At 38.2% G+C, this 14560-nt stretch overlaps 1 protein-coding gene across 1 annotated transcript in view; it reads right to left on the minus strand.

The window, feature by feature from the left end:
* The window catches only part of VWA3B (von Willebrand factor A domain containing 3B), a 195941-nt gene that overhangs the window by 33965 nt on the left and 147416 nt on the right, over positions 1 to 14560 (minus strand). Inside the window, 1 exon segment of the mRNA XM_021716551.1 lies at positions 9185 to 9386. Within this exon segment, the coding sequence (XP_021572226.1) occupies positions 9185 to 9386 (202 nt within the window).

The raw sequence follows: 14560 nt of genomic DNA on the forward strand, positions 1-14560 counted from the left end.
TGCAGCCAGCTGTGTGGATACATATCCAAGACTTCCATCAGGGCTGTTTACAGCTTTAAAAGATTTTCTGCCTCCAAATTTTCCCAGGTGGTTATGTGTGGGAGAGCCCTTTGGATTTCTCTGGGCCAATGGATTTGCTCTGGAGAATAAATCCTTATTTACTAAAGAAATGTTGCAGGACAGCACAGCTGGCTGCCCTTGACCAGGCTCCCGGGGAATCTATGAAGGGTTAATTATAACTCACAGATGCCCTCTGGTGATTTCTACTATTGCTCAGCTCTGAGGGCTCAGGATTGGCCAGTGAGGGTGAAATCTGCAATCATGGTAACAAGAAGGGTGCTAGTGGGGGGAATTTTCAAGGGAAATTAAAAAATTTTCTCCTTTCATTACATGGTCAGTGAGCCAAGCACCTGTCACAAAGATAGTGGCTTATGGAGATACGAGGAAATCATTATACACTCAAACATGGAATATGCCCGGTGCCAATTGCTGGGCAGAGCAGCTGGGAATAATGATTCTCATGTTAGACCTGACCTGGGGCTGGCCAGGGAATGATTACTGGAGCAGAAAAAGCAGGCATGGACCCCTGGACATGGCATTTGTAGATACGTCTTCTTCGGGTCCTTACTGATAGAAAAATCACGAAGCCATTCGGAGTTCAGGAATCAGCAGGGCTGCTATGTTGGAAGCCAAAGTCACACCAGAGGATGGTATCAGAAAGTCACAGACATCCAGACTCCCTTATGCAGTCTGAAGAAGGCCAAAGGCAGTGACCACAGCCTTTTGGACACACATCAGCAGTTTGTATTAAATCCCACTCCAAAGGATTTTGGGCCACCTTTTGCCACATGTTACTGGCAGACTCTAGAGGGGCTTAACGATGAACAGAGGGTACAATCATTGATCAAAATCTCTGGCCTTTGATAAAAGAATTTAAGATGAGACTGTATTTCTATATAAATAAGCAAAGATGATTTGCATCTACGATGAATTTTTCACGCCAGAATCACAGAAAGCCAATGTTTATCATGCTAAAAGCCGAGACTTGTTAGTGGGTCATAAGATCAAATCAGCAAAGAGTGACAAAAATGGAATTTAAAAATCTCAAAACATATCACACGTGGGAGGGAGAATTATCATTTTAAGGAAACTATACAAAAAATCTTCCACTGCAAAGGGCCGTGCTAAGAATAGAAAGATCGCTGAAGATAAGCAGCCCAACTATGATCCCCTGTGCCCAATTCATTTCCTATGGTCATTTGTCCTCAGCACCTGGGAGTTCCCCTGAACAGATGGTGAGGAATTTGGACACCATGTATGGGGACAGGGAAGTGAAGGGAGACCTTAGCTCCTAATCACAAAGGGGACAGCAGTGGACCCAGCAATACCATCACACAGACAAAATTCCCTCTCCCATGCTTCTTACCCCTCATGTTCCCACCATCTTTCTCCTTGCCTCCCCTTTGAAGATCTAGAAACAAAAGTCTTCACTTCCTGTATTGACTTTCTTAACTTCTTCCCACCTCTCCACGCATTTACAAACAGGCTTCTGCTTCTACAATTCCACTGATGTTGTTCTGGCTAACATCACTAATGAGCTCCCTCTTACCAAATCAATTGGTTTTTCAGGCATCCTTCTGTTTGATTTTTTTTTTTTTTTAAGTTTATTTATTTATTTTATTTTAAAGATGTGAGGTATGATTCAGGATTAGGTAAGCAAGTGGTCACCGTACAGGTAAAGTTTGGGCCTCCCTTTGGTCTCCACTTTGCCTGGTTTGAGATCAGGTACCCTTAATAATGGTTATGTCCCCTCCCACCCCCTGGCAGTTTCTGGAAATTATCAATCCCCTTCTTATAGTATTATGGTAAATGTTCAGGGTCCACTTATGAGTGGGAACATGTGGTACTCAGTTCTTTGTTCCTGAGATAAATCACTGAATATCATAGACTCTAAATCCAACCAAGTTGCTGTGAAATCCATAATTTTGTTCTTCTTTATGACTGTGTAACATTCCATCATGTATATGCACCACTTTTTAAAAAAAATCCAGTTCAGTTTCAATGGGCAGTACAGTTGGTTCCATGTTTTTGCTATTGTAAATAGTGCTGTAACAAACATGCTGGTGTGGGTATCTTTTTTGTAGAGTGATTTAAGTTCCTCCAGGTATATTCCTAGAAGGGGGATTGCTGGGTCATATGCAAGGTCAATTTCTAGTTCTTTTAGAAATCTCCCAACTGTTTTCCATAGAGGTTGAACTAGTTTGCATTCCCACCAGCAGCGTGGAAGCGTTTCCTTTTCTACGCATCCTTGCAGATACCTGTTGTTTGTTTGATCAGTGATGACCATTCTTACTGGGGTTAGGTGGTATCTCAGTGTGGTTTTGATTTGCATTTCTTTGATGATTAGTGAGGCTGAGTATTTTTTCATATGTCTGCTGGCTGCTCGTGTGTCTTCTTTTGAGAAGTGTCTATTCATGTCTTTTTCCCACTTTTTAATGGGGTTATTTGGGTTTTTTCTTTTCAGCATATTTGAGTTCCTTGTAGATCCTGGATGTTAGGCTTTTGTCAGTTATACAATACAGTTAGTAAATATTTTTTCCCATTCTGTGGGTTATCTCTCCGCTCTCTTGTTTCTTTTGCTTTCCAGAAGTTTTTCAATTTGATGAGGTCCCACTTGTCTTTCTTTTATCTCTTATGGCATGGCCTTTGGGGTGTTGTTCAGGAATTGGTTGCCTATTCCGATTCCATAAGGGTGTCTCCTGCATTTTCTAAGATTCTTGAAGTTTGGAGTTTTAGATCTTTGATCCATATGGAGTTGATTTTTGGGTATGGTGACAGGGAGGGGTCCTATTTCATTCTTCAGCACGTGGTTAGCCTGTTTTCCTAGCACCATTTGCTGAATAGGTTTCTCCTCTCCCTAGTGGTTGTTTTCGGAGGCTTTGTTGAAGATGAGTTGGTTGAAAAATTGAGGTTTTGCTTCTGGAATCTATCCTGTTTCATTCGTCTATATAACTATTCTTGTACCAATACCAGGCCGTTTTGATTATTGTAGCCTTACAGTAAAGTTTAAATCTGGAAGTGTGATACCTCCTGCTTTGTTTCTTTTGTTAAAGCTATTTGTGGTCATTTATGTTTCCATATGAATTTCTGTATTGTTGTTTCCAGGTCTGAGAAGAATGATGTTGGTGATTTAACGGGTATAGTGTTGAATCTGTAGACTGTCTTTGGTAGGATAGACATCTTAACAATATTGATTCTTCCAATCCATGAACACGGAATATTTTTCCATTTGTTCATGTCACCTTTGACTTCTTTGAGCAGTGTTTTGTAGTTTTCATTGTAAAGATCTTTCAGCTCTCTGGTTAGGAAGATGCTGAGGTATTTCATTTTTGTGTGTGGTTATGGTGAATGGGATTGTGCTTTTTATTTGGTTCTCTGCCTGTTTGTTGTTGGTGTATAAGAATGTGCTGTCTTTTGCATGTTTACTTTGTATGACGTTTCAAAACTCCTTGACAGTAACTTTAATAAAGAGATAGCAATCGCAGATGATATATGCTGTGTACATTTACTGTTGAGCATTTAGTGCTGCATGCTGACCTAAGCAAATGATGAGCATTGTCTCGCAGCCTTCTTTTAGCGTGGTACTTTGATTTATTTTTCTATTTTAAAGATTAGGAAACTAGGCTTAGAAGGTTTGAGTAAGGTCACACTGCTAGAAAGAGATTCGCGTTCAGGTCTGCCGGATTCCTACCTCTCATTTCTCACACCGTAGCTCTCTAACCTGGTCCTCCTGCTTCTCTATCTGTCTTGGTCCCTTTCACTGTGTCGTCTACCTTTCTCAGCAGATGTGTCTTTGAAATGACCTCCAAATCTGTCTCCTTAATTTTGACCTCTTTCCTAAGCTCTAAACACTGTGGTTGTCTAGTGGCCTTTTTCTCTGGATGCCCTGCAAACACCTAAGAATCAAGAGGACACAAAGTGAATCACCTTTCCCTGAAAACTTGTTCTTCCTCTCATTGTGCCCCTATGTTCATTCTTTCATTTATTCGCTGAAATATTTATGCATGCCTACCAGATGCCAAACTTGATTTCTAGGCACTGAGAGTGCCTGGCACAATGGCGTAACAGACCAAGTCTCACCATCATTCTAGTGAGGGAGACAGACCCTAAACAAATGTGTACATGAAGTCAGGTAGTAAAATGTGCTGTGAAGTAAACAAAATATGGAGAAAGGTAACTAGAAGGGCTGACCAGGGAACTCCCTGAGGAGCAGAGGTGGGATGGAAGTGATAACTTGTCCTCTCCTCCTCCCATTGTCCAAGACAGAAGTTTTGTGGGCATCTTCGACTTTGCCCTCTGGCTCACCTCACGCATTCAACTTTCCAACAACTCAAGGCTCTTCTACCTATTCCTCTGCACTGTTCCTGCGTGGCTCAAGGACTCCATGAGAACATTGCACCTGATTCTTTGGTCTTTTTCCTCGACAGTGGGTCTCATCCCACTCCCCAAACAATCTTTCTAAGACACAAATCTGTTGATACTTTTCACTTGCTGAAAACTCCTCCCTGAGTATCCACCTTCTTACAGGCATTAGTCCCTGATCTCAGCAGAGAGTTCCAAGTCCCTCATTCTCTGAGATTCCCTTTTGCATTTTGTCTCCTGCTGCATTCCCTAGTGAATAACTCATGTTCTTCTTCACATCCCTGCCTTTGCGAGGCTGTTTCTTGCATTCAGAACAGTTTTCACACTACCATCACCAATCTTTATGCATCTTTCCAGATGTAACTGTATTATCCTCTTCCTTAAAACCTTCCTCAACTCCCCAGGCAAAATAGGTCATTTTTCCCTATCTTTCAGTTGTTGGATAGGTATGCCTCTGTCGTCGTATTGACACTGCTCTACTGTAAGGATCTGCATTTCGCTCACTCAAATTTTTTTTTCAGTGTCCACTGTGTACCGGGCTCCATTCTTGGTTCTATGGATACAGTCACAAATAAGGCCACACCAGGAATCACAGAGGTGATGTTCTATTCTGTCTGTTGTTGCTGTCGCTGATGTTTTTGAGTTGGGGTCTTAGTCATCCAGACTGGATTGCAGGGACACTACCAGGGCTCACTGCAGCCTTGAACTTCTGGGCTGAAGGAATCCACCCTCCTCAGCCTCCCAAAGTGCTCAGCCTTTTAAGTAGCTAGAACTACAGGCATGCACCACCATGCCCAGCTAATTTTTTTTTTTTTTTTTTTGTAGAGATGAGGTCTCGCCATGTTGCCCAGTCTGGCCTCAAACTGCTAGGTTCAAGCGATCCTCCTGCCTCAGCCTCCCAAAGTGCTGGGATTATAGGCATGAACCACCATACCTGGACTATGATGTTCTATTCTAATGTCTCCTCTTATGATGTTCTATTCTAATGTCTCCTTCACTACGCTGGGTCCATGCTTTCAAGATAGTAAACCCGCATTTGTATCTAATATACAGTATCACCTTGGGGGATATCATGGAGAGAGAGAGAGAGAGAATGAGACAGGTTATTCACTGCCTGACACCACTTGTACCAAGCAGAAAATCTTATCCATAATGGGAAATGAACAAATATTTCTGGATGAATGCCTTATGAAAATTATTTTATTCCATTTTGTGGTCAGAGGATAAATAGAACAATTAATGCAATTAATTCATATACTGTGAACAATGAAATGAGCCTTTGATTGACAAAATTCCAGAAAAATTCAGTAAAACATACTACAAGGAGGAACCCCCAAAACTCAGAATTTATTTACAAAAACTTGTGTGCATTTATTCTTACGCATTTAAATTTTAGTCACCTTCAAAGTACTCTTTGTTTGATGCAGTATACCTATCGAGATGCTTTCTTCATTGTTCAAAACAGTTTTTGAACTTTTCAATTTTGGTGCCTTCTAGTGCTTCTGCCATATTTTGTTTCACCTCTTCCACATGGGCTAAACGTTTCCCTTTGAGAACTTCTTTCATCCAGGGAAAAAAAGTAAGCCACTCAGGGAAAGATCAAGTGAATAGGGAGGGCGGGGTATGGGGATCATGTCATTTTTGGTCAAAAGCTCCTGAACATTCAGTGCAGTGCTGGCAAGTGTGTTATCATGGCGGAAGAACCAGTCACCTGTTTACCATAACTCGGGACATCTCTTCTGCAAATCATGATGCAATCTTCTTAGAACTTCCAGGTAAAAACTTTGGTTGATCTTTTGATCTGGAGGAATAAATCCTGAGTGCACAATCCTTTTCACATCAAATAAACAAATAAATGATCATTGCTTTCACATTTGACTTCACTTGTCATGCTTTTTTTTGGGTTATGGGGAAGTAGCGGTTTTCCATTGGCTAAATTGTTGTTTCATTTTGGGGTTGTAACTGTAGCACTAAGATTCATCTCTGATTATGACTTTGGGAAAAAAAATCAGGGTCAGCCTCCAACTGCTCCTTAAATGCACGATGCACCCAGGCAATTATCCCTTTGTTCAGGCGTGAGCATGCGAGACACGAATTTTGTTGAAACTCATTTCATGTCTTAATTTTCAGAAAAAATTCACTGACAGGAACTCCATGACACCCCAGTCCAACAAGAATCCAACAACAGTCTTCCAAGATAGCTTGATGAATTCTTACATTTTTTTCAGACTGACGAAAGGATGCCCAGCACGAGATTGATAGTCAATTGACACTTCACCTCATTTAAAATGAGAAAATGATTTGTAAACTTGTGTTTTACTCAGAACAGCAACTTTGTAAGCTTCTGTACCGTAACAACCATTTCTGTACCATAACAATGCATTTTTCCCCAACAGAAAACAAAATTTCACTACTGCACATTGTTCGTGTCAAGCACCCATCGTGAAATGGGCAAACATGTTGAAAGAATCTTAACAACAAAAATTCACTGAAGTAGAATGAAGCCTCTTCACAGCAATGCTAGCTGATACACTGATGCCTTGGGTTCCTAGAACATTTATCTAGCAGGGGAAGCCTGTATTACAAGGGGCTTGCCCTCCAAAAGATAATCCCAGATTTTGGTGGTCCCCTCTTGTATCTTTCTTCTGAATCACAAGAGGCTTCCTTTCATTCCATTAGCAACACTCTCAGTTTGCAAACTGACTATAAGTATAGACAAAAAAATAATGTTAGCAAATTATCTGTTAGGCAGTGGTGGTGTTTTCATAGTTAAATACAGGAAAGTCCATCATTTGGGACCCATTAATAGTCTGTTTTCCTCATTAGAATAAGGCCAGGACTTAGTCTGCTGTATTCTAAGTACTTCCACTGCCTAGAATAGTGCTTGGCATTTCATAGGCACTTGCAAATATGCCAATGAATAAGTAAGAGAACAAACAGACAAAAGAAGGACAATGACAGGAAGAGTATATTTTCAGGGAGCGGTAGGTAATTCACTTTTGGTACTCTTGATTCTTGGGTGTTCACAGGGCATCCGGGTGAGGAAGACCAATAGCAAAATGTTTGGAGGTATGAGATGGTACTTCCCAAAGAAACACTGAACAATTCTTTGAGAAAATAATTTTGTTTGAATAATAGTAATAGACATACAATGTTTTGTGATAAAATTAATGCACAAAAGATAACTTTCTACATTGAAGGAAAAAATTTGATTATCAGAGGAAGAAACGAAATGCAAGAAAAACATATTTAAAAAAACACAAAAATCGAGAGCAGGAAAAAAGAATTTTAAACCAGGCAAAACCTGTATCTTTTAGCAAAGACTGAACCCAGAATGAAGAGCTCCAAAAGTAAGATGTTTGGGTATGATCTTTAGATTATCATATAGTGAATATCTAAAAATTATCTAGAATTCAGTAAAATTTTGGATGGACTATTCTTTATCTTAGTTCATTTTGTGCTGGTATAACAGAATATCATAGACTGAGTAATTTATAATAATCAGAAAAGTATTGACTTACAGTTATGGAGACTGAGAAGGGAAAGATTGAGGGGCTGGCATCTGGTGAGGGCCTACTTGCTGCCTCATAACATGGCAGAAGATATCACGTAGGGGGGGAGTGCAAGAGAGGTCCAAACTCATTCTTTTGATAAAGAATCCAATCCCATGATAACAGCATTAATCATTTTATAAGGGCAGAGCCCTCATGGCCTAATCACTTCTTAAAGGTCCCACCTCCCAGCACCACCACATCAGGGATCAACATTCCAGCATATGAACTTTGGAGAACAAATTCAAACAATGTTTAAGCAATGTCTATGAACACCCATACACAGTCATAGAGGTTGGCTTTGTACTGGCAATATGTATTTAGAGCCTCCAAATGTTTACATCCTATGATCCAGAAATCCTATATTTTGTTAAGACTATCTCGTAACAAAACGATTCAATTGTGTGTATCTTAGGAGTCATGAACACATTATGTGAAAGAGCAGAAATGTTTAACAGTCAGTGAAGAGTTAAATAAACCAGAGTATATCCACATCATGGAATATTACGTAACCACTGACCATATCAATCTGAAAATTCGGTCAAAACAGGAAAAGTTTATGAAATAATGCTCAATTAAAAAGCAGGAATATAAAGTAATTATGGACAGGCTGACTGCATCTATGTAAAAAACATTTACTTAAGGAGAAAAAAAAACTAAAAGGAAATTCTCCAAAGTGGCAGCAATAAGGCTGTCAGATTATAAATTATTATTTTCTTTTTAGAACGTTTGTTTCATTAATAATAATAATAGTTCTAATACTTATGAGGGGCTTTCAATACTAAGTACTTCACATGCTCATTTCATCTTCAAAACAACCCTATGAGACTGATACTAATAATACCCTTATTTTAAAAATAAGAAAATTGAGGCTTATGAAGACTGAGTAACTAGCCAAAATCACACACAGATTAGATGGTAAATCTGAGGTTAGTCCTTGGTCTGGCACCTATCAAAGTCCAGGCCTCTAGTCACTACATCTTATACTTCTATTTAGTTTTGTTTTTCAGTTAAAAGATGTATTGCTTTGAAAATGAGGCCATAATAAAATCACATGGCATTTCTTTTCTAATGAAAAAGTACAAAACCTTAACTGGATTGGCTCTAACTCTTTTAGAAATCAGTATGTGGAGAGAGAGAAAGATGCCAACATTGCAATGGCAGTGACTTGGGACAGGCAGAGAGCGAAAAGAAACCTCCATAACACCCACCTCTTCCATTGCCTTGTTCACATAATTATTCTTGGCAGCTTCATGGAGTTCCATGGCTTGCTGGATGTACATTTTCCCAACTAGGATTTCATTTTCCAGCACCGACAGTTCTTTCAGTGAAATGGGCCAATTCAACCGTTCTAACGCTTGGTTTACAGCTGTCTTGTTTTCCAAGTACCGTATTGGTTTGTTTGCGTCTAACCTAAAAAATACAAAAAGAAAAAGAAGAAGCAAAAAAGCAAAGCAAATGACCATAATGGAAAAAATACGGTAAGATGGCTTCTTAGTAACCCCTCCCCTGAGAAACATCTGTTGAAGTAGGTATCAGATGTCAGATGACAGAGTCACAGTCATGCTCTCTGGTCCATCAGGAGCTTGATAGCTTGCAAAGCTTAAAAATAACCATGGATGTAAATTATGGTAGTTATTTTCCCCATTACCTCATTAGATTATCTGATTTTAAAGAAGCTTGATACACATGAATTTTTTTCAGCAATTTTTTTTTTGCATATTTGCAGGCTCACATCTGGCAGAACCAAACATGAGTTTCAAAGAGATTTCATACAAGTATGCCTAGCAGTAACTCTGAAAGACAAAGCAAAACAAACCCCAATGTTTGTCTTGATTTGGTAATTCTTACAATAGCTCATTTTAGCTATCTTGAACTCCTATCTTCTTTGCAAGACTAAATAGGCCTAAACTTTCTGGTTTTTCTCTTTTGGTACATAAGGAACAGAAGCCAAACTTCTGTAGCTGAGACACTACTGAGAAAGCTAGAATGGCATAAAGGCCCAGGTCCTGGATTCTATTTCCAGTCCAAACTGCTTCTGAGTCAGATATTCCTGAAAGGGAAGAGGCAGAGAGGACAACAACACAAAAACAATTCATAATTATTGCCATTTTATTGCTGAAAGTGCCACTTACTCCTTTAGATATTAAATATTGGAAGAGCACAACCTAAACTCAGCATAACCACAGGACTCAAGTCACAAACAAAACTTGTCTCCAGAAGACAACAAAAATTCTTACTAAAATTCTAAATTGGAAGAATGGGAGCAAGATGGTGGAATAAGAAGCCCCTTGTTTCCCCTCAGAGACTGACTCATCAACAATATATGGACCAAATTGCCTTTGTGGGAGTTGTAGTTATCAATTAAGAGGTTGCAGAATCTCAGACAAGTACAAAGCCAAGAAGAGTCACAAAGAAGAGGGTAAGAAAGTTTGGTGCATTTTGCCTGCCTTAGCCCCTCCCCCATCTCTCCAGAAAAAGGCTCAACAATCGGAAGAAAAAAAAAAATAACACACAGCCGGGCTCGGTGGCTCAGCCTGTAATCCCGCGCCTTTGGGAGGCTGAGGTGAGTGGATTGCCTGAGCCCGCGGGTTCGAGACCCGCCTGGGCAGCGAGACCTCATCTCTACAATAAATCAAAAAATCAGCTGGGCGTGGTAGCGCACACCTGTAGTTCCAGCTACTTGGAAGACTGAGGCAGAAGGATCGCCGGAGCCCAGCAGGTCGAGGCTGCGGTGGCCGGGAGCGGCCACTGCACTCCAGTCTGGGCGACAGAGTGAGACTCCAACTCAAAAAATAAAAAAAATAAATAATAAATAAATAAATAAATAAAATAACACACAATTCCCAAATCCTGGCCTCTCCCTTCAATAGTGGAATGTGCATCCCAAATTCTTGTCTTTAGGGGGCTGCTCAAGGGACTGGTTTCTGTCTTGCCTAACTCAGAGAACTGATGGGAACAGTGGTATATTCTGGATGCTAGGTTGGAGGCCAACAAGAACAAAAAAGAATTCCACTGTTTGTTACAGCATCAGAGATAATGTAGTACTGCAGAGAGACACTAGGGGGAGCAAAATATTACAGGCTCCTGAGAAGAAAAAGATGCAAATCTTTTAAACTGAGAAATTAGACATTCAAGCCCAGAGAAAATACATCTCCAAAAGGTTTGAGAGATCACAAGAATCTCTACTTAAGGTGATTGCTGAAGGTCTCCCCTGTAAGAAGCCAGTCTGTAAAGACTGAGAAAGGTGGCTGTTTTTTCAAATATCTTAATCTCAACTAAAGCTCATAAGGCACACAAAGATATGGACAAGGGCATACAAAGAACCGGGGAACCAGCTCAAAGGAACAAAATAAATGTCTAGAAATGAATGCTAAATAAATGAAGATATATTAATTACCTGCAAAAGAATTTAAGACAGCCATCTTAGTGATGCTCAATGAGCTAAAAAGAGAATAAAGATAACTGATAAAAGTCAGAAAAGTGATGCACGAACAAAACGAGAATATCAACAAAGAGATAGAAACTATAAAAAAAGAACCAAACAGAAATTCTGGAGCTGAAGAATGCAATAACAAATGAAAAATTCACTAGAGGGGACTCAACAATAGTGTTGACTTGATCAACAGAACAATCAATGAACTTGAAGAATAGATTTTAAGTCATAAATTGTCATAAGAGACAAAGAAGAATATTACAGATGATAAAAAAATTCAATCCACTAAGAAGATACAATTAAAATATACATTCTCCTAGCACCAGAGCTCTTAAGTGAAATAAATTTTGACAGAATTGAAGAGAGAAATAGACAGCAATCCACTAATAGTAATAGTGCTAATAGTACTAATAGTAAAATACTTCAGTACTCCACTTTCAATAATAAATAGAGCAACCACACAGAAAATCAATGAGGGAAAAGAGGACTTGAAAAACTCAGACTGATAGTACTTAACCAACATATACAGAACACTCCACTAAACAACAGAATACATATTCTTCCTAAGGGTACATGGAGTGTTCTTCAGTTTAGACCACATGATAGGCTGAAAACAAGTATTTAAAATTTTAAGAAGACTGAAAGCCTAGAAAACTTCTGTTCTGACCAAAATGAAATAAAGCTATAAATGATAACAAATGGAAAACTGTAAAATACACACATAAGAAGAAATTAAGCCACACACTCTTAAACAATCAATACGTCAAGGAAGAAATCACAAAGGAAATTAGAAAATATCTTGAGATAAATTAAAATGAAAACGCAGCATATCAAAATGTCTGAGATGCAGTGTAATCAGTACTAAGAAGGAAGTTTACTGTGGTAAAATTTCTGTTAAAAAAGGAAGATCTCAAATTAACAATATAATTTTACTTCTCAAGGAACTAGAAGAAGAACAAATAAACCCCAAGTTAGCAAAAGGAAGAAAATAATAAAAATCAGAGTAGAAATAAATAAAATAATGTGTAGAAAAAACAGAAAAAAGACATTAAAAGTTGTGGTTTTTTTAAAAAAGATCAACAAAATTGGCAATGCTTAGCTAGATTAACTAAGAAAAAAGAGAGAAGACTCAAAATAACTAAAATCAGAAATGAAAATGGGGACATTACAAATGTTACCACAGGAATAAAAAAAGATGATAAAAAAACTAATATGAACAATATTACCCAAACAAATTGAATAACCTAGAAGAAGTGGATACATTCCTGGAAACATACTGCTTAGTAAGACCGAATCATGAATAAATTAAAAATCTGAACAGCCCAATAACTAATAAGAAGATCAAACATATAATTATAAACCTCTCAACAAAGAAAAGTCCAGTACCACATGGTTTCACTGGATAATTCTGTCAAACATTGGAAGAATTAACACCAATCCTTCTTAAATCTGTTTCAAAAATTGAGAGTGGGGAATATATCCCAAATCATTTTATGAGATTGGCTTTAGCCTGATACCAAAGCTGGACAAAGATACTGTAAAAAAAAAAAAAATTCACGTCAGCATCCCTGATGAATAGTACTGCAAAAAATCTCAGCTCAACAATAGCAAACCAAATTCAACAGCACATTATAAAAAGAATACACCATAAAAAGTGGAATTTATTTCTGGAATGCAAGGATGGTTCAACATACAACAATTAATGTAATACACTACATTATCAGAATGAAGGACACAAACCACATGAATATCTCAGTTGTTGCAGAGAAAACATCTGACAAACTTCAACATCCTTTCATGATAAGAAAACACTCAGCAGAGTAGGAATAGAAAGAAATTGCTTCAATATGATGAAACCCATAGCTAACATTGTACTCAATCTAAAAAACTGGAGACTTTTCCTCTAAAATCAGGAAAAAAGGCAACAATGTTCACTTGCCCTTTTGTTTAACATAATACCATAAGTCTTAGAGAAATTAGGCAAGAAAAAGAAATAAATATACACAAATAAGTAAAGAAGAAGAAGCAAAATTATCTCTGCAGAACACACGATTTAATATGTAGAAAACCCTAAAGATTCCACAAAAATACTGTTAGGATTAATAAACAGTTCAATAACATTGGAAAATAAAAAAGCAACATGCAAAGTCAGTTGTGTTTCTATATAGTAACAATTAACAATCCAAAAAGGAAATTAAGAATACAATCCCACTTACAATAGCATCAAAAAGAATAAATTAGAAATAAATTTAACTAAGGAAAAGTGAAAGATTTATATACTGAAAAATTATCAACCATTGCTTAAAGAAGACACAAATAAGTGGAAAGACATCTTTTGTTCATGAATTGAAAGACTTAATTGTTAAAAATGTCCATACTACTCAATGTGATGTATAGATTCAATACAATCCCTACCCCAGTGGCATGTTTTTGCAGAAATATAAAAAATGAACCAAAAATTCATATGGAATTTCAATGGACCCTGAATAGCCAAGACAATCTTGAAAAGAAGAACAAAGTTGGAGGCCTCATACTTCCTGATATCAAAATATAATACAAAGCTACAATATTCAAAACAGTGTACTGTTTTCAGTGAACAGTAATCAAAAGAGTGGTACTGGCATACAAGCAGACATACTGACCAAAGTAACAGAAAAAAGAGCTCCAAAACAAACTCATGTGTCATGTCAAGTGAGCTTGGACAGAGGCCGAGGCTACACAACAGAAAAACGTCAGTCTCTTTAACAATTGAAAAAACTGAGATCCACATGCAGAAGAATGAAGTTGGGCCTTTACCTCACATCATATACAAAAATTAACTCAAATATATTAAATACTTAAACTATAAAACTTCTAGAAGAAAACACAGGGGAAAAAGATTCATGACAATGAATTTGTTAATGTTTTTCTAGATAAAACACCAAAAGCTCAGGAAACAAAAGAAAAAATAGACAAATGGAACCTATATCAAACTTAAAAACTTTTGAGCATAAAAGGAAATAGTTGCCGGACTCGGTGGCTCAGCCTATAATCCTGTGCCTTTGGGAGGCTGAGGTGAGTGGATCGCCTGAGCCCGTGGGTTCGAGACCCGCCTGGGCAGCGAGACCTCATCTCTACAATAAATAAAAAAATCAGCCGGGCGTGGTAGAGC

The sequence above is a fragment of the Carlito syrichta genome, unplaced genomic scaffold (genome assembly GCF_000164805.1).
Source record: "Carlito syrichta isolate Samal-C Ts95f unplaced genomic scaffold, Tarsius_syrichta-2.0.1 Scaffold308837, whole genome shotgun sequence".
Classification (NCBI taxonomy): Eukaryota; Metazoa; Chordata; class Mammalia; order Primates; family Tarsiidae; genus Carlito; species Carlito syrichta.